The sequence below is a fragment of the Asparagus officinalis genome, chromosome 1, assembly GCF_001876935.1.
Source record: "Asparagus officinalis chromosome 1, Aspof.V1, whole genome shotgun sequence".
NCBI lineage: Eukaryota > Viridiplantae > Streptophyta > Magnoliopsida > Asparagales > Asparagaceae > Asparagus > Asparagus officinalis.
In genome coordinates this window covers 122,929,335-122,947,620 of record NC_033794.1, presented here as the reverse complement: position 1 = coordinate 122,947,620, position 18,286 = coordinate 122,929,335, and the positions used below count along the sequence as shown (strand labels likewise).

The window sequence follows — 18,286 nt, the reverse complement described above, 5'->3', positions numbered from 1 at the left end:
AAATTCTCTGATTAAATCCTAGAAAACATGCTTGATATATATATATAAACACCCAATCTAAAACAGGCTAGGAAAGCAAAATCGGCCCAATAACCCGCTATCGGTCGACCGATGCACCTCTATCGGTCGACCGGTAGGCCTCCATCAGTCGACCGATAAGGAACCGATGCACCTCTATCGGTCGACCGGTAGGCCTCCATCAGTCGACCGATAAGGATGCATCGGTCAACCGATCAGAACGTGATTTCCAAACCCTGTAGTGTGCATGTTGTCGGTCAATTGATCATGTTCGATCAGTCGACCGACCCGAAACTCCCTATAATTTTCTCGCGATCGAACCGGTCGACTGATCAAACCCGATCAGTCGACCGACGAGCCTCCTCCTGTGTACGTCTTGTTTTTCTTCGCCGTTTTCAACAATAGAGAGTCTTTTAGATAGTTTTAAATTCTTTCTTATTTTAGGGTTTCTATTTCTATTAGGAGCAGTCTTTGTTTTTCTATTTAAGCAAAAGAATCATAAATCGTATGGGTAGATTATATAACTTTTATCAATAAAATTTTCTTATATTATTTTTCTTTGTGGATTTGAAATTATTCGTGGATTTGGAGGATGTTACTTGTTTTTTTTCGAAGAGCATTCCTTGTGGATTCTCAGGATTATAAGTTCCATGTTGTGTTACATGGTATCATAGCCTTATTTTTCTGATCCGATGGTAGGTGATGAAACGCGCGTTACCCAAACACAGGTTGCTAAGTTCTGAATTATATTTGATGAGTTAGAAGACGTGAGTTACTCAGATGAAGACTTCAATGGGCTGACTTGCTACTGAATCACAGAACAAATTTACACACCACGGTATGTTCTTAGAAAATCACATTTACAAGCAATCAACATTTACAGATAAAAATGGCTGATAGTTCGAAGTTTACATTTCCAAGCGATCAACATTTACAGATAAAAATGGCTAATAGTACCATCAAATAACCAAAAATCCGGAAAACTTATATATATGTATACATAACATTGTGATTGGAACTCTATTTACTATGTACATTCCTCTTGATTTCATCAACTACAGCAATAAAAGCTTCAACTCTACATTTGTTAATCAAACTGACAATTCTGAACGAACAAAATGCAAATACAGGCTATATACCTTAACCACTAGTGTTAGGTGTTGTGGACTCGCTCGACCATCTCTCTGTAACTGTATCCGGCGAAAATGGTGAAACGTTCTTCAGCAAACGACTCTCCTCCTTCGCCTGAACTTGAGTCACCTCCACCTCTTTATCGCCATTGTGTCCTCCACCTTCGATTCCGTTTAAAACCTCAAGAACTTCTTTAATGCAAGGCCTCATATCTCTATCCGGCTGTAGACACCGGAATGCCAGCTCAGCCACCTGGTTGATCATTCCCTTGATCTCAGTATGTGTCTGATATCCGAGATCAGGGTCAACCAACTGATCAATCTGGCAATTTTGTATCTTATTTATCGCCATATTGGACAGATTTATCTCATGCCGATGCCTACTGATATCCACAGCAGGCTTTGAGGATATGAGTTCTACCAGTACGACTCCAAAGCTGTAGACATCGCTCTTGTCAGTTAACTGATAGCATTGGTGATACTCAGGGTCGACATATCCTGGAGTGCCCTGTGGAGCGGTGGACACATGTGTAGCGTCGAGGGGAAATAGACGCGATAAACCGAAATCTGCAACCTTGACATGGAAGTTACTGTCGAGAAGGATGTTGTTGGTTTTGACATCACGGTGAATGATTTGGGGCTCGATGGCATGGAGATAGGCAAGGGCATCGGCGGTTTCGATGGCAATGGACATCCGAGTAGGCCACAGGAGTGCTCCTTTGGACGCAAGGGCGCCATGCAGGTGGTCAGCCAAGGTGCCGTTAGAAACGAATTCGTAAAAGCCGTAGAGGGTGACAAGGTTCGGGTGCCGTAGAAGGGAGAGAATATCAACTTCGTTCATGAATTGCTCAAGTCGGCGATAGTTGTTCTCGTAAAGGCGTTTGACTGCAACTGTTCGTCCATCCTTGAGTTTACCTGGAAAAGGAGAAGGTATCAGGTTTTGAACAGTTTTCAAGTAAGAAAGGGAGGATGTATGCAAGACTACAAGAAATTTCCAGTTTGCCTAATAGTAATTATATAAGTTGTTTTCAAACATTAACCTAGTTGTTTTCAAACATTTACCCACAGGAGAAGGCAGTGACAAAGCCAGGATTTTGTCCCAGTGATGTCATCGTTTAACTTATAAGACCATTGAAGTGGGCGCTTCATAGGATCATCATCTTTAGTCGTATCCTATCCTAATTCTAGCGGTGTCTTAAATACATATAAAATAAGTGAACTGCCCATGAAGTAGCCAATCCAATCCAGTGGTGTCCTGTGATAGATACTATGTTGCTCTGTGAGATCGCCATAGCATCCTCAACATCCATGGTTGTAGAGAAACTCAGAGGAAAGAAAGATGCACGCATCAGAACAAAACAATGAAAAATGTAATTAAAAAAAAGGAGACGAAAAGCTCTAGGACTTAAATTTGGAAAGGAAATTTGTTTAAGCCCTTAGACTTTCTGTAAATTCTCTACTCCTTTCTCCATTCCTTTTAGGCCCCAGGAATCTGACGATTTATTGGGGGGGTCCGAACTCTGCGTTCGAACCTGACCTTTGCGTCAGGTTTAGCCGCTGGCGACAGGCTGTCGCCAGCCCTTCCATCCACCTATATATACCCCCTTTGGCCCTAGGGTTTCGCCGCGGTTTTTTTTCTCCCTCCCTTCTCCTCCGATTTTTCTCTGGCGGCGAAGCCCCAAAACGCAGTCGCGTTTCCAATTAAATCACAGCAGTGATTTCATTCATCTCCAGCTCTCAAATTGTTTTTTGAGGGGAGATTAAGAAGTGGATTAAAGAAGAGAGAGAACTAGAGGAAATTAAAGAGGGATTTATAAAGTGGGGTTATTCATTTATTCTCAAGTGAGAATTGTAAGGGTTCATACCCTTTAATTATTAACACTGTAGCTACAGTGTTTATTTGAGAAATCTCAGTTTTGAGATCTGCTCCTAAATTGTAATTTCTTGTTTAATTAATAAGAAATTATCTGTGTGGCTCCCGAGGACGTAGGCAGTGCCGAACCTCGTTAAATCTTGGTGTACTTTTTTCTATACTGCGTTTCTGTTGCATTAGGGGTTTAGGCGTTAAATTCCCAACAACTGGTATCAGAGCGTGAAACTGTCTAAAGGAAGTCAGATTCAAGTGGGAGCCATGGCCGCAGATGAAGGGAAAATAAGACTTGAGAAATTTGATGGAACAGATTTCGGATTCTGGAAAATGCAGATAGAGGATTATCTGTATCAGAAAAATCTGTATCAACCACTATCGGGGAAGAAGCCGGATTCCATGAAGGAAGAAGAGTGGAACCTTCTGGATAGACAAGCCCTCGGAGTTATCAGATTGACGTTGACTCGCAATGTTGCGTTCAACATAGCGAAGGAGAAGACCACGGCAGGTCTTATGGCAGCACTCTCAAACATGTATGAGAAGCCATCAGCCGCGAACAAAGTTCATTTGATGCGGCGGTTATTCAATCTGAAAATGGCGGAAGGCGCGTCAGTAGCACAACAGCTCAATGAACTTAATACGGTTACAACCCAATTGAGTTCAGTTGAGATTGAGTTTGATGATGAAGTTCGGGCGTTGATACTTTTATCTTCCCTACCAGAGAGTTAGAACGCTACAGTCGCAGCTGTGAGTAGCTCGTCGGGAAAGAAAAAATTGAAGTTCGGCGACGTTCGTGATTTGGTTCTCAGTGAGGAGATCCGACGGCGAGAGACTGGTGAAGCTACAACCTCTTCAGTATTGCATACAGAGTCAAGAAGTAGAAATTCAACCAGAGGAAACGGACGAGGAAAATCAAACTACAGAGGTAGATCAAATGACAGGAGGTCCAAATCAAGAAATTCAAGCAACAGCTCGAAGGCTATCGAGTGTTGGAATTGTGGAAAGACCGGGCATTACAAGAATCAGTGCAAGAGTGCACAGAAAGAGAAGGAGGCGAAGGCAGAGGTGAATGTCACTTCCACTTCAGGAGGAGACGACGCATTGATATGCTCTTTGGAGAGCAAGGAGGAATCTTGGGTGTTAGATTCAGGAGCGTCGTTCCATGCTACCTCTCAGAAAGAATTCTTCGAGAAGTATACCCCCGGAAAACTTGGATACGTATATCCAGTGTTATTGAGGCGCGCGCCCCGGGCACGCCCCGGGCGCGGGGCGCTTCAGCCTGGGCGAAATGCGCCCCGCACGCGAGGCGGGACGTTGCACGCAGCGAGGCGCGCGCCTCGCGTGCGCCTCGCTCGCGCCTCGCGTGCGCCTCGCTCGCGCCTCGCGTGCGCCTCGCACCTGTGTTATGTAACATACTCTTTCTTCTATTTTTTTTAAATAATTTACATAATTACATATTTATATCATGTAATATACTCTTTCTTACTAGTTGCTAATCTATTTTCATCTTTTTATGTTTAACCTATAAAAAGAAAACAATAATTAGTAATTTAGTATACTTGTTTGCTAATTGTAACTTCCTTCTCTAATTAGCATGCTAATAGCAAATTATAAACATGTAAATATGTAATTGTTACATTCATTCTTCATCTTTTCATGCTAAGTAGCAAATATCAATTAAGAATACTAACTAGAAAATTATAAACAGTCATGTTTGTTAATTATATTTCTTAGTCTTTTTATGTGACAATTTATAAACATATGCTCATAATTGTTAATCACTTAATTTGATGATTTAAATACATGTTTCTTGTATCTTTTTTGTTACTTTAAAAATTCAGTTAGCATAATTGATGATTTAAGTTGATATTCTCATAATTTTGGATGTAGGTAACTAATATGTTGCTTATATGTTTCTGTCTTATGATGTTGGTAAATATTAATTTGAGTTATGCGCCTCAGTTAGTGAGGCGCGCGCCTTGTTGTGCGCCTTGTGCATGGTGCGCGTAAGGGACCTTTGCGCCCCGCATTACGCCTTGCGCCTCGATAACACTGCGTATATCTTGGTGATGATCAACCGTGTGCTATAGTGGGCAAAGGCGTGGTGAAAATTAAGTTGAACGGGTCAGTATGGGAGCTGAAGGATGTCAGGCATATTCCCGACCTGAGAAAGAATTTAATATCCGTAGGCCAGCTGGCTGGCGAAGGATACACTACGACCTTCCATGGAGATGATTGGAAGATCTCAAAGGGCGCAATGACAATTACCGGAGGCAAGAAGACTGGTACCCTGTATATGACAGCAGGTGCACATTGTTCGATCTCAGTTGCAGCTAGCAATGAGACCTCAAAGCTGTGGCACCAGAGACTCGGTCATATGAGTGAGAAGGGGATGAAAATCATGCACACAAAGGGGAAACTCCCAGGACTGCAGTCAGTGGAGATGGATATGTGTGAAGAATGTATACTTGGAAAGCAGAAGAGAGTCAGCTTTCAGACAAGTGGCAGAACCCCCAGGAAGGAGAAGCTAGAGCTCGTTCACTCAGATGTTTGGGGACCAACCACCACTGCGTCGATTGGTGGGAAACACTACTTCGTGACTTTTATCGATGATCACTCTCGGAAAGTGTGGGTCTACTTTCTGAAGCATAAGTCAGAAGTATTTGAGGCTTTCAGGAGATGGAAAGCTATGGTCGAAAATGAGACTGGTCTGAGAATAAAGAAGCTCAGGACCGACAATGGCGGTGAGTATGAAGACACCGGATTCAAGAAGTTCTGCTATGAGCACGGGATCAGAATGGAGAGAACCGTGCCCGGCACGCCTCAGCAAAATGGTGTAGCTGAGCGAATGAACCGAACGTTGATGGAGAGAGCCAGAAGCATTCGAGTACAATCAGGCCTACCGAAGCAGTTCTGGGCAGAAGCGGTCAACACAGCAGCTTACTTGATCAACCGAGGTCCATCGGTTCCATTGGAGCACAGAATACCAGAGGAGGTATGGTGCGGAAAGGAGGTAAAACTCTCACATCTTAAAGTTTTCGGTTGTGTAGCTTACGTGCATATTAGTGATCAAGGCAGGAATAAGCTTGATCCCAAGTCAAAGAAATGCACTTTCATCGGCTATGGTGAAGATGAGTTCGGCTACCGCATTTGGGACAACGAAAACAAGAAGGTTATCAGGAGCAGAGATGTGATATTCAACGAGAAGGTGATGTACAAGGACATGCACAAGACAGATGACTCAGAGAGCGAGTCAATATTTGTAGATGCAGATGATGTCCCGATTAACCTCTCGGAAGAACCCAATGCAGAGGGTCCTCAGCCAGAAGAGCCTGTTGAACAAGATGATGCGCAGGAGCCCGACGCACCAGCTCCGATATTAAGAAGATCTTCTCGTCCTCCTATACCCAACAGGAGATACATGAACTATCTATTGTTGACAGATGGTGGGGAGCCTGAAAGCTTTGATGAAGCTTGTCAGTGTGGAGATGCGAGCAAGTGGGAGCTTGCAATGAAAGATGAGATGAAGTCCCTCATCTCAAACCAGACGTGGGAACTAGCTGAGTTGCCCACGGGAAAGAAGGCACTTCACAATAAATGGGTGTACCGGGTGAAAGAGGAGCAGCATGGTTCCAGAAGATATAAAGCCCGGCTAGTTGTCAAAGGTTTCCAGCAGAAGGAAGGAATTGACTACACCGATATTTTCGCTCCCGTGGTGAAGCTAAATACTATCAGGACCGTGATGAGTATTGTAGCAATTGAAGATCTTCATCTCGAGCAGTTAGACGTGAAGACGGCGTTTCTTCACGGAGATCTGAAAGAGGAGATATACATGCACCAGCCAGAAGGTTTCTCAGAAGAAAAGAAGAAGAACCTGGTGTGCAGACTCAAGAAGAGCTTGTATGGCCTGAAACAAGCCCCAAGGCAGTGGTACAAGAAGTTTGACGGCTTCATGCACAATGAAGGTTTCCAGAAGTGCAACGCCAACCACTGTTGCTACTTCAAAAATTATCAGTCCAGCTTATATCATCCTACTGCTGTATGTTGATGATATGTTGGTTGCAGGAGCAGATATGGAGGATATCAGGAGTTTGAAGAAGCAGCTGTCAAAGGAGTTTGACATGAAGGACTTGGGTCCAGCAAAGAAGATCCTTGGAATGCAAATCACGAGAGACAATAAGAAAATGTTCTTGCGGTTGTCTCAGACGGAGTACATCAACCGTGTTTTGCAGAGATTCAACATGGGCAACGCCAAGCCTGTGAGCACACCCTTGGCCAGCCATTTTCGTCTATCGGAGGATCAGTCTCCTCAGTTAGAAGAAGAGAAAGAGAGTATGGCTCAGGTTCCTTACGCCTCAGCTATTGGAAGCTTGATGTATGCAATCTCAGGTTCCTTACGCCTCAGCTATTGGAAGCTTGATGTATGCAATGGTCTGTACGAGACCAGATATTGTGCATGCAGTGGGAGTGATCAGCCGGTTTATGTCGAATCCAGGAAAAGCTCATTGGGAAGCGGTCAAGTGGATTCTGAGATATCTACGAGGCACCACACAGAAGTGTTTGCACTTTAGTAAGGGAGAGGTGGAAGTGCAAGGGTACGTAGATGCAGACTTCGGCGGTGAAGTCGATCACCGAAGAAGCATTACTGGCTATGTATTCACCGTCGGAACTACAGCTGTTAGTTGGATGTCACAGGTACAGAAGATCGTTACCCTATCTAGTACAGAAGTTGAGTATGTTAAAACTGAGATTCAAACATGAGAAGAATGTTTTGCACAGTGATAACCAGAGTGCGATACACTTGGCGAAGAATTCCGAAGAATTCAGCATTTTATTCTAGAACGAAGCATATTGCGCTTCGGTACCACTTCATCAGATCCCTGTTGGAAGATGACGTGTTGAAACTGGAAAAGATTCCAGGAAGTAAGAATCCAACAGACATGTTAACAAAGACGGTGACTGTTCAGAAACTGGAGTTGTGCGCAACTTCAGTTGGCTTTCATGCATAGATGATGAGGGTGGAGCCACACAGGAGAGGAGCTTGATGAGATAGCCTACTGGCGTCAGTTTGGTCTCTAAGTGGGAGATTGTTAGATTTGGGGGTGGAAACCAAACCTCCGACGGCGGAGGAGCTCCGACGAGCTCGAGAATGGCGGAGATGACGCAGGCGAAGTCGACGAACGCAACCCTTCGACGAACGCAACCTTCGGCAACGCACACCTTCGGCGAACGCACACTTCGGCGAACGGCACTCTTCAAAGTCGGCGTTCGAAACCCCCCCCGCTTGCTCTTGATGTTCGACTGACCTTTCCGTCGCGCTTGACCGCTGCGCGACAGAGCTGTCGCCAGCCCTTCAATCCACCTATATATACCCCCTTTGGCCCTAGGGTTTTGCTGCCGTTTTTCTCCCTCCCTTCTCCTCCGATTTTTCTCTGGCGGCGAAGCCCCAAAACGCAGTCGCGTTTCCAATTAAATCACAGCAGTGATTTCATTCATCTCCAGCTCTCAAATTGTTTTGAGGGGAGATTAAGAAGTGGATTAAAGAAGAGAGAGAACTAGAGGAAATTAAAGAGGGATTTATAAAGTGGGGTTATTCATTTATTCTCAAGTGAGAATTGTAAGGGTTCATACCCTTTATTTATTAACACTGTAGCTACAGTGTTTATTTGAGAAATCTCAGTTTTAAGATCTGCTCCTAAATTGTAATTTCTTGTTTAATTAATAAAAAGTTATCTGTGTGGCTCCCGAGGACGTAGGCAGTTGCCGAACCTCGTTAAATCTTGGTGTACTTTTTTCTATACCGCGTTTCTGTTGCATTAGGGGTTTAGGCGTTAAATTCCCAACAACTGGTATCAGAGACATTATAGAATCTTTTCAATCTACCTAAATTGATATTACAGAAATTCTGTCAGTAACTACAGAAACATTGGTGCTGAAAGATTCTAAAAGGAAAATAGAGTGAATTATTGGCAACAATGGACTCAAAGAAATGCAAAATAACTGACATGGATAAGAATTAATGGAAAATCATAGAGCCCAAGTTCGATCTCGTACTATTAAATGGTCATAAAGTAGAACCAGTTGAAGGAGTCAAAAAGGAATTACCTTTGTAGACAGTACCGAATCCACCATCACCAAGCTCTCTGGAAGCATTGAAGCCATTGGTGGCCTCCTCGAGCTCATGATAGGAGAAAATGTGCGTACGATAATTTCCGTCACCTAATTCAGGGTCTCTCTTGGATGACATTTTCGTAGAAGTGTTCCGAGAGAGGAGGTTTGATGAGCTAGATTGACGCTGTTTTTTCCTGCGATTGTACAAGAAAATAACTAGAACACATCCAAGGATCAAGAATCCTACACCACCAGCACCTGTAATCACAAACAATATATACAAATGTACATAATTAGATAGATGGTACATGGATATACATTTGAAAACGGGGAGGGAAAAAATCTGGAAACTCCCGCCTTTCAATTTATGAAATTTATCACGGAGATGGATTTATGCTGGTGAGGCACATATGGAAAGAAAACTATGAATTATAGTCGCTAAGATGAAAACCATCATGCTCTATCATCACACCAGATATTCATATTTACACTTGTTTTTAAGTCTGAAGGAGGAAAGTATGATGCTATCTTAAATAATCACCTTAACATCATGACGCATTTATCAAAAATAGCCTTAAATTTCAATAATCAGTAGTGAAAGAGGAGCTTTTCTAAGATTAAAAAAGAGGTCCAAAGCATTATGTTCATTACCTACTCCGATAATTGTGTTCCTTGATGTGTTACTTCCTTTATCTGAAAAATAAAGAACACCAAATATAGAGGTAAGGAAATAATTAAAAATAAAAACTTTACATTAGAGTTTAGAACTCGAACAAAAGAAGATTGACACAAAAAAGGCCCAATTTGAGCAATGATCATGACAGAGTCTCCTGTAGACATAGTTTGATAAATCAGATAGTTAATAGTCAAAATTAAGAGAACAATAATTTAAACAACACTTAAACACGACTTCTATATGCTTAATAACAAGGTTTATTTACAAGTACAAGTTCAAAATGGACAAATACCAACAGCCAGAAGCACACTGCAGCTATCTCTGTTGAATGACATAATCCACTCGAACAAAATGAGTAGGTTTAATCCTAACTATCCAACATAGTAAGGAAGAACATAGCGAAAATTCTCTACTCTTGTAAACTATTGCACACATACAGAGTTTTATCTCAGACAAAATCCTCCGAACTCTAAAAACTTTGTAATAATCAAATTTCATAGCATATTCACAAAATATGTACTATGAATTACAAGTGCAGGTTAGTCAAAGATCACCTGGTAATAGAAACTTCAAAAAAATCTAGACTACTTTCGCATGAGGCAAAAGCTAAGGAATTTCGCTTACTTGCAATATGCAGGCAACTAGGCTCACACTTGCATTTGACATCATCACTGCTACTGCAGTTCTTTTGTGTGAATTGACAGTTGAAGCATTACTTGCTTAGTACCATTGTTTTAAATATCCCCGACATGGCCCGATATATCCGGATATATCCCCTGATATATCCTTTTATAGGGCTTGCCGCGACCGATATAGTCTCCAAATATCTTTTACCGCTTTTTTGAGTATTTTGTGCGATATATCCCTGATATGACCGATATATTAGTCAATATGTTGGCCGATATATGCTTTTATATGGCTTGTCACAAAACAATATACAGCATTTGGCAATTTTTGGGTGACTTATTATAATTTTCCTATTATATCAAATGACATTTTGGCCTTAAAAAATCAATCCATATGTTGCAGCACTGATTTGTGCTTTTATTTGTTTTACAATGCTGATTAGTGATCCTAAACATATATTATTTATATTTTGTATGCTTAGATTTTCATAAGTATGTAAAGATTACATTTTAGTGCATTATACTATATATGAAAACATCTGTTATAGCATTCCGATATTTACCACATATCCCCAATATATCACTGATATCCGCAATCCGATATGAATTTTGGCAATCCGATATTTTCCCGATATCCGATATTTAAAACCTTACTTAGTACAGATCGGCATGAAAAGCCAGCAGATATTAGTGAAAAAGAAATGTTTCCATTTTCTTCACTAAATGAAAGCGCCCACTCAAAGACCGTGCTACGGGAACCACTGCAGCTTGCAGGATTAAAATTATTTAAGAGATACTCTGTTTCATTCCAATAGTAGACTGTAATCTCTGCAACTAGTCGAGTTGTAGGTTGAATGAAAGAAATTGACTAAAGACTCATAAATCTCCGGTGTGCAACAGAAGGGGTGGCCATGTAGAGTTGGGGCGATTTGCAAAATCAAAAGAACTGATGGGAACTGCAAAATTAAAAAGAAAACTGCAGTGCGTGTCAAATAAGAAGTCGCTGAGTATCGGATCCTGAATCGTGATTACATTGTCTGGATAAGAGATGTTTGTAACTTTATAGTCAATACCCTTAAATTGGATCATCGGTACTGCGTAATCACACTCTATGTGCAAAATTGCTCCACAGTCAAGTAGAGTAGTATTTGTGAAGAAAGGGTATCTGATATCAATATCTCCGCATCTTTCTACCTTTGAGCATGAGAGAGAAAGGCCGGGAAGTAAGAAAAGGAGGAAAAAGACTTAAGTAAACAAAGGGAAAAGCCATTGAACATAGAAGCATATGAACGTCCAATTACTAGACGCTTGAGTTCTTGCCTTATAAAAGAGAAGCAAGAAAATAGTTGGAACGTCATTAAACCATGGAATATGAATTCCCTTCATTGGCAAACTATTGACTTGGACTTGTTGATGGAAGAAAATTTGGGCAAAGAAGTGAGTTTGGGTCCCTCTCTTTCCTTTGGGAATAAAGTCAATTTATCACCAGGACAAACTTTCAAGAGCTTTGGAAGAAGGAACAAAAAGAAGTTGCAAGGAAAATTTGAAGAAACCCAACTATATCTAAATTGAACCGGCCTAAAATTTGGTATGAAAAGACCAACGCGTGTAGAATTACAAGTCTTTACATAGAGAATTAAGAGAGTTTCACACTCACATAGAAACAAAGCACTAAGATTATGGAGATGGAATAAACCATGAGCTAACTTTTTCTGAAGTCATGTCTCAACTAAGAAAAAAATTATTAAACTAAATAGAAATTATGCAGACGTGTCTTTCTCAATAGGTACCAATAATCAAAGGAAAATAGGGACGGGTGTAAATACAATGATTCATAGTAGCCAGTCTTTTGTCAAAGTCTTCTCCATTGGACACTAGCTACGAGTCCATTAAATAGTTAGCTTTCATTGTGGAAAAAATTTGAGATGCACTTATTCTGACAAGAAAATCTCTCTTTTCTTGAAATATGAAACCTATGTTATACTTTGTAGGCGTCAAAAATTACCTATAGATCCCCAAATACAGCTCGGGACAAAGAGAAGGCGATGAACGTCATTATCCAAGTCGAAGCGGATTATCCGAGTCAAAGAAGATTATCTGACGCCGACAAGCGCATGAAGCGAATCGGCGAAACGTTGATGACGCGGCGACGAACCACCAGAACGGCCAACGCCAAGTAGCCCACACGCTCGTCAGCCACCAGAATAGCAAACCAAGCGTCCCGTGCGCTCACCAACCACCTCCATGTGGCCCGCGCACTCGTCTGTCAACACATGCACGTCAATTAGCTTGCGCGCGTCGGTCAATACGCACGCGTCAATCAGCTCGCGTGCGTCGGTCAACACGTGCACGCTAATCAGTTCGTGCGCGTCGGTCAACACGTGCGCATCAATCAACGCGTGCATGTCAAACAACGCGTGCAGCCCCAAGTAGTTGACGCGTTCGACGGTCAGTCCCGCAACGAAGAGTACAAGTCAACGAGTCGACCAAAGTAGCGAAAAGTACAAGTCCCGGAAAAAAAAACGCAAAAATAGAAGAACTCAGCGGAGGCGACGGACCCGCGACAGCGCGGGTCAGACCCTGCTAACCAGCGTCCCCCGCGAGTCAGCAGAGTCCGTCGCGCTATTTCAACCCCCAAACGCGTTTTCGACGGTTTTAAAGCGGTTTTTTTAGGATTTATCTGTTCCAGGGGTTCCCAACTGACTTGATATCATCCACAAACGTGGTTAGGTTGTTGTTAACTGAAGATAAGGCCAAATCACTCATTCTTATCCAAATAACCACACCCGAGGCCTATAAATATCATTCCAAGGCCTCCATTTTGCTGGGGGGGATTATTATCAAGAGGGCGAGGTGCTGCCAGATTGAGCAGTCAAAGGAGCACGAATTTACAGCGAATGCAAGTCAGATCCCGACGAACTTCAGCATAAAGAGGAAGGCTTTCGAATGATCTGAACCCGTATCTCCCCCCGTCCGTCCGTTCCTCGAGATTAGGCTTGGTCTTAATCTCGAGAAGAGCTACTGATTTCGCTTGGTCGATTTCAGAGCTTCAAGCGAATACTTCCTTGATGAAGTAGGAGCTCTGTCAATTTTTTGTCAACCGGATCTGATCCGTAGACGGTCCACGGATATCGACACCCCCGACACAGGCAAAGATCCCGTACAAACAGAAGACCGATAAATGATCTCTCTGCGTTTGTTTGATAAAGTTGTAAACTTTTTATTTTCATTGTGTAAGGAGATCTTATAAAAAGCTCAACTTTTTATTTTATTCGAGTTTATTGTAACGACCAAAGTTGTAATAAATTCAATGACAATGAAAGCAACTTTTGAACCAAACATACTTTAGTGGTTTATTGGACAGATATGAGATTGGCAGCTAACTTTGGATAACAGAACTTGTTTGTAAGAGTTCAGATGCATGAGATCTATATTTTTAAAAGAAAGATAAGATGGAATCTTATGGCCAGTCAAGACCAAGACTAATTCTACCAAAGGTTTGGAATCATAACACTAGAATCTCTCCTGAAAGTAGGATACTATGTGCATATCACTATTATCACAGTTCAGAAAAATGAAATTTTCATAAATTTCATGTCACAGGATTCATAAATCCATTCAATTTAGCATCTTCTTATCGCCGGCGGCATTGTAGTTCATCAAAGAAATTCAACTAAATCTAAGTAAGTACATAAATATATTTCCAACAGAAAAAGAATTCGTGACTAACTTGTCGTATTATGGGCAAAATTGAAGATTTCCACTATTTTACATGATTGAAAACAACCAAATGGAGAAAACTGTCATAATACAGTTAATATTCGAATCAAAAGCTCGCTGATAACTGAAGTCTACATTCAAAACCATTTGTCCAAAATATGAACAAATTAACCTAATTATTCAAAGCAGGCAGATTAAAGTCTAGATTAGTAGAGAAGAATTATGAAAGGACGCGACAAGTTAAAGATTCTGTACAACTTTTACCCTGGGGCTTGCAAATGTCCTGAGTCCTGACTTGAACACGATGAATGTCCTGCACTACTATCGCTACTGCAACTCTTTCCTGTCACCTGACAGTACAAGCAATCCTCCTGCAGTTCAAACTGCTGTAGGAAACCAGTAGATCTTAAAGAAAGTGTGCCATCATTCGCACCAAATGACAGAACCCACTCAAACAAGGTTGTGTAAGCTACTGGGCAGTTGGTTGTGAAATTAGTACGATCCATTGGTTCATCCCAGACTCCCAGTAATAGAGATTATAGACAATGCAATGAGGATCATCGAACTTATGAAAGAAAAAGCGATAAAAGGTATCAATCTCCCACTCATAATCTGTAAAAGGCTTGCTCGGGCTTTGAAGTGGTAAATCAGTTGGAAAACTAAAATTAGGGATGGGATTTGTGAAATTAAAGAGGAACCCACAGTGTCTACCAAGAAGGTAATCCCCAAGAACCAGATCCTGAACAATGAGAAGTTTCTCTTTGTATAAGATTTCTTTCACTACATACTCACGACCATCGAATTTGATCATTGGTTTGGATCCGTTGGTTTCATAATCACAACGGATTTTATAATTGCCTTTGCATGGAAGAACTGTGTTTAAAAAGAAAGGATATAAAATTCCAACATCACCACGTTGCCCTGTACAAGAATCTGGTAAGGTGTTTTGATTGGGAGGAAACTCAACGCCATCACATCTCCAGGGATCTGGACACAAGAAATTAAAGAAAGGAAAGAAGAAGAGAAGGCAATGTAAGTATGAGAAGAGGAGTCATAGAAGATGACACCATTCCTCAATAATTTGCAGTAATATGGACTATATCTCCTCGTTGTTATAAGAGAAATAAATTAGAGATTGTCTATAGTTACAGATTTTAGCTATGAACTCCTGAGACTCCAATAGGAAGACTAATAATTGACTTGGACAAAGGGCATGAGGGCTAGGAAAAGGAGTGACTCAGACATTTACCAAGAAATGATGAAATCCAACTGTTTCTTTGTATGTTCGACAAAAAAGAAAAGGAGACATTGAATGCATAGCGAAGACTTACAGATGCAATTCTTGACCAAGTCAAAGAAAGCGATATTTGAAGTCACTTTTCAGATGCAATGCGTGATGAAGAAAATCTATGTATTGATGATACTATAGTTGCAGGGATTTTCTGCACTTCTTCTTTGTCACCTGCCAGTTGAAGCTATCGATGTATGGCTCCATTTAAATAGAGAAACCAGCAAATAGCACATAAAAGCTCACATTGTCTTCATTAGGTGACAAAGGCCACTCAAATAAAGTATGTTGAGCAATCAAGCAATTAGGAAGGCTGTATAATAAAGTGCTCTTCAATTCATTCCACTAGTAGAAATTGTAAACCTAAGACGGACTGGAGTTGAAGCTCACATGACCCTGAAAAATTCATGATCCTCTAATGCGTGGAGAAAAATGGCATATCTAAGAGTTGGAAAGCCACAGGTAGAATAAATATGACCTAATGGAATTGTAAATCATAAAGAAAAATGCTATCTGATTCAGGTGCATATTGACTTATCACTCAATCTTGATTTGTATAACTCTCTCAAATTGGCTGAATAGTGAGAAGATGTTCTTGCATTCAATCAAAAAGCTTTCTCTGTGTTCTGGTGGAACAATATTTGTGAAATAAGAATACTTATACCAAGATTTCCACATCTTAGCACGTTGAGGGTTATAGTTTTACATTCTAGCATGCACTCGCGGGTTGAGGGACCTTTTACGGGTAGAAACCTGGACTCGCATAGAGGCATCAATTTTTTTGTTTTGAAATCCTCTTAGGAATTCATAGCCAGCATGATTTGAACATGGGTTGCGTCCATGCTATTACATCAAAACTCCAAAGTTGAGATAAGTGTTGAGAGGCTCGACGGTTATAATTTTATATTCTAACATGGACATGTGAATAAAAGATTGTGTAGGAAGAGAACAAGGATAAGGACCAATCAAATGTAGGGAGTAGCTGCTATTTGAGGATGTTTAAAGTATGAACTTCAAAGTTAAAAAATGTAAACAACCAAACACTTGAGCACATCATTCATAAAAGAAGAAGCAAGAACGACCACGGCTTTGTCAACGGTTACTGGGGATAACTTCAGTGATAAACTATTGATGCGTATTCAAACTTCGATTGCATGAAATTAGGAGCCTGGAGCCCTTAATTTTGGAATGTCTCTACGGACGCGGAAGCTTGCAAGTATTTTCTCCTACCTTTAGGATGAGACAACCCCGGTCTCACTGTTAATTTTAAAGTCCCTTTAAAGAAACATAGCATTAAGCAACAACTGTCAAGTTCAACTTCTACAACCCGCTATCGAGAGTAATTGGAAAATGATTCCCTCTTATTTTTGACTTTTGTACCCGAATCATCAAAACCAACAAATAAAACAGGCAAATCAATGATCAAAATATTGCTCAACTGATACAATACCTGGCTGACAACTCCTCCAATGGGCTCTATCAGGACAAATGCACATGAAATTATCATTCAAATTGTTGTACCCACACTGCCCATTGCTCTCCCTGCACTCTGCACAATCCGGCGCAGTCCATTCCACAACGAACCCACCTCCCAAAATCCTCGCATAATCCGTCACATTACCTCCATTCGAATAGTCCACAACCGGCATAATCACCCTCTCACAATTCACAAAACTACCCAGCTCATCACCCCAGCAAGCAAATGTATCATTAGCACCACAACCAACCCTATAAAAATTGCTCTCAGGAGAGCAATTGAACAAGAAAACAAGATCTCGACTCGCCGATCTGACGTTAAACGGAGTGAGACTGAAAGACAAGTTGGAGTGAGGAACTGGGCAAGGATTGGACACATAAGCTGAATTGACTAACGCTAGAGAATTGTTCTCATAGAAAATTTCTCGAACTAGGTAGTCAGCCGAGGACGTTCGAAGAATTGGGGTTTGATCATTGCATCTGAGCTTGAAAGCAGGGAACCCACAATGAGAAGGCTGTTGCTTCTCAACCCAAAATGGGTATGTTATGTTTTTGACGTTGCCGCAGCTTGTAGGAGCGCAGTCCATTTTTGGGTACTGCTCAGGTTTCATTGGGGGATCATAAGCAGCAGAAGCAAAGGCTAAGGCTGTTGAGAAAATGAAGACGAAAGAGGAGAAGAGATTTGGGTTCATTTGAGGATTGAGAGATGATACAAGGATTGTTTAATTTTTTTGGGGGGGTTAAATTGGGGGTTGGTCGGCGTTGGACTAGGAATAAACTTGGGAGACTTTGTTTTTGTTTAAGAGACGGCTGCAGCGCGTTTTTAAAGGCGACAGAGAAAGTCAAAAAAACCATAAAGAAAGGGGTTGAATGCTCGAGAAGGGGATAAGATTTGTGAGGGTGGTTTGGGAATTTTAATGAGGTCGTCTTTCGAGTGGACCAAATTGAGAGGCCGTGAAAGGGCCGTGTGCTTTGGTGGGAGGGATAGTGATGGAAATTTTGGCACAAGGGACTTGCTTTGCTTTTTGGATTTTTGTATATCTCGAATCATGACAAATTGACAACCTCAAGAATTTTTTTTTTAAAAAAATCCAAATTTTATATAATATATAATTACTAATATTTTTATATTGACACATCAAATTGTTTTTTTATTGTGTGGGCTTAGTCCACTCACGTAATTCTCTGTAAACAGCTAGATTATTAAAATACACAATCATTAAGTATTACAAAAACGTTTCCAATTGACCAAGTTGTGCGGATTTGACTCTAAAGGTGCTGTTTTAATGTTACAATGACATTTGCAAACGATTAAAGGGTGATTAGAGAAATAGCAGTTTACTCTAATCTTCAACTAAATAACGTTTAAGCGCA

The 18,286-nt window shown here is 41.1% G+C and overlaps 1 protein-coding gene across 3 annotated transcripts in view; it reads right to left on the bottom strand.

Annotated features, from left to right (window-relative positions):
• Positions 860-18,286, bottom strand: part of LOC109829114 (LEAF RUST 10 DISEASE-RESISTANCE LOCUS RECEPTOR-LIKE PROTEIN KINASE-like 1.2) — a 31,243-nt gene continuing 13,816 nt past the window's right edge. For 2 of the 3 annotated variants that reach the window (XM_020396540.1, XM_020397836.1), the window contains exons 2-4: positions 9,778-9,819; positions 9,121-9,384; positions 860-2,063 (exon numbers count right to left, since the gene is read on the bottom strand). In XM_020396540.1, the coding sequence (XP_020252129.1) occupies positions 1,159-2,063; positions 9,121-9,384; positions 9,778-9,819 (1,211 nt within the window). In that variant the 3' untranslated portion in view covers positions 860-1,158. Of the gene's footprint in view, positions 2,064-9,120; positions 9,385-9,777; positions 9,820-16,886; positions 18,004-18,286 lie in introns of those variants that run through there. The other variant, XM_020397142.1, reaches the window with a different exon arrangement.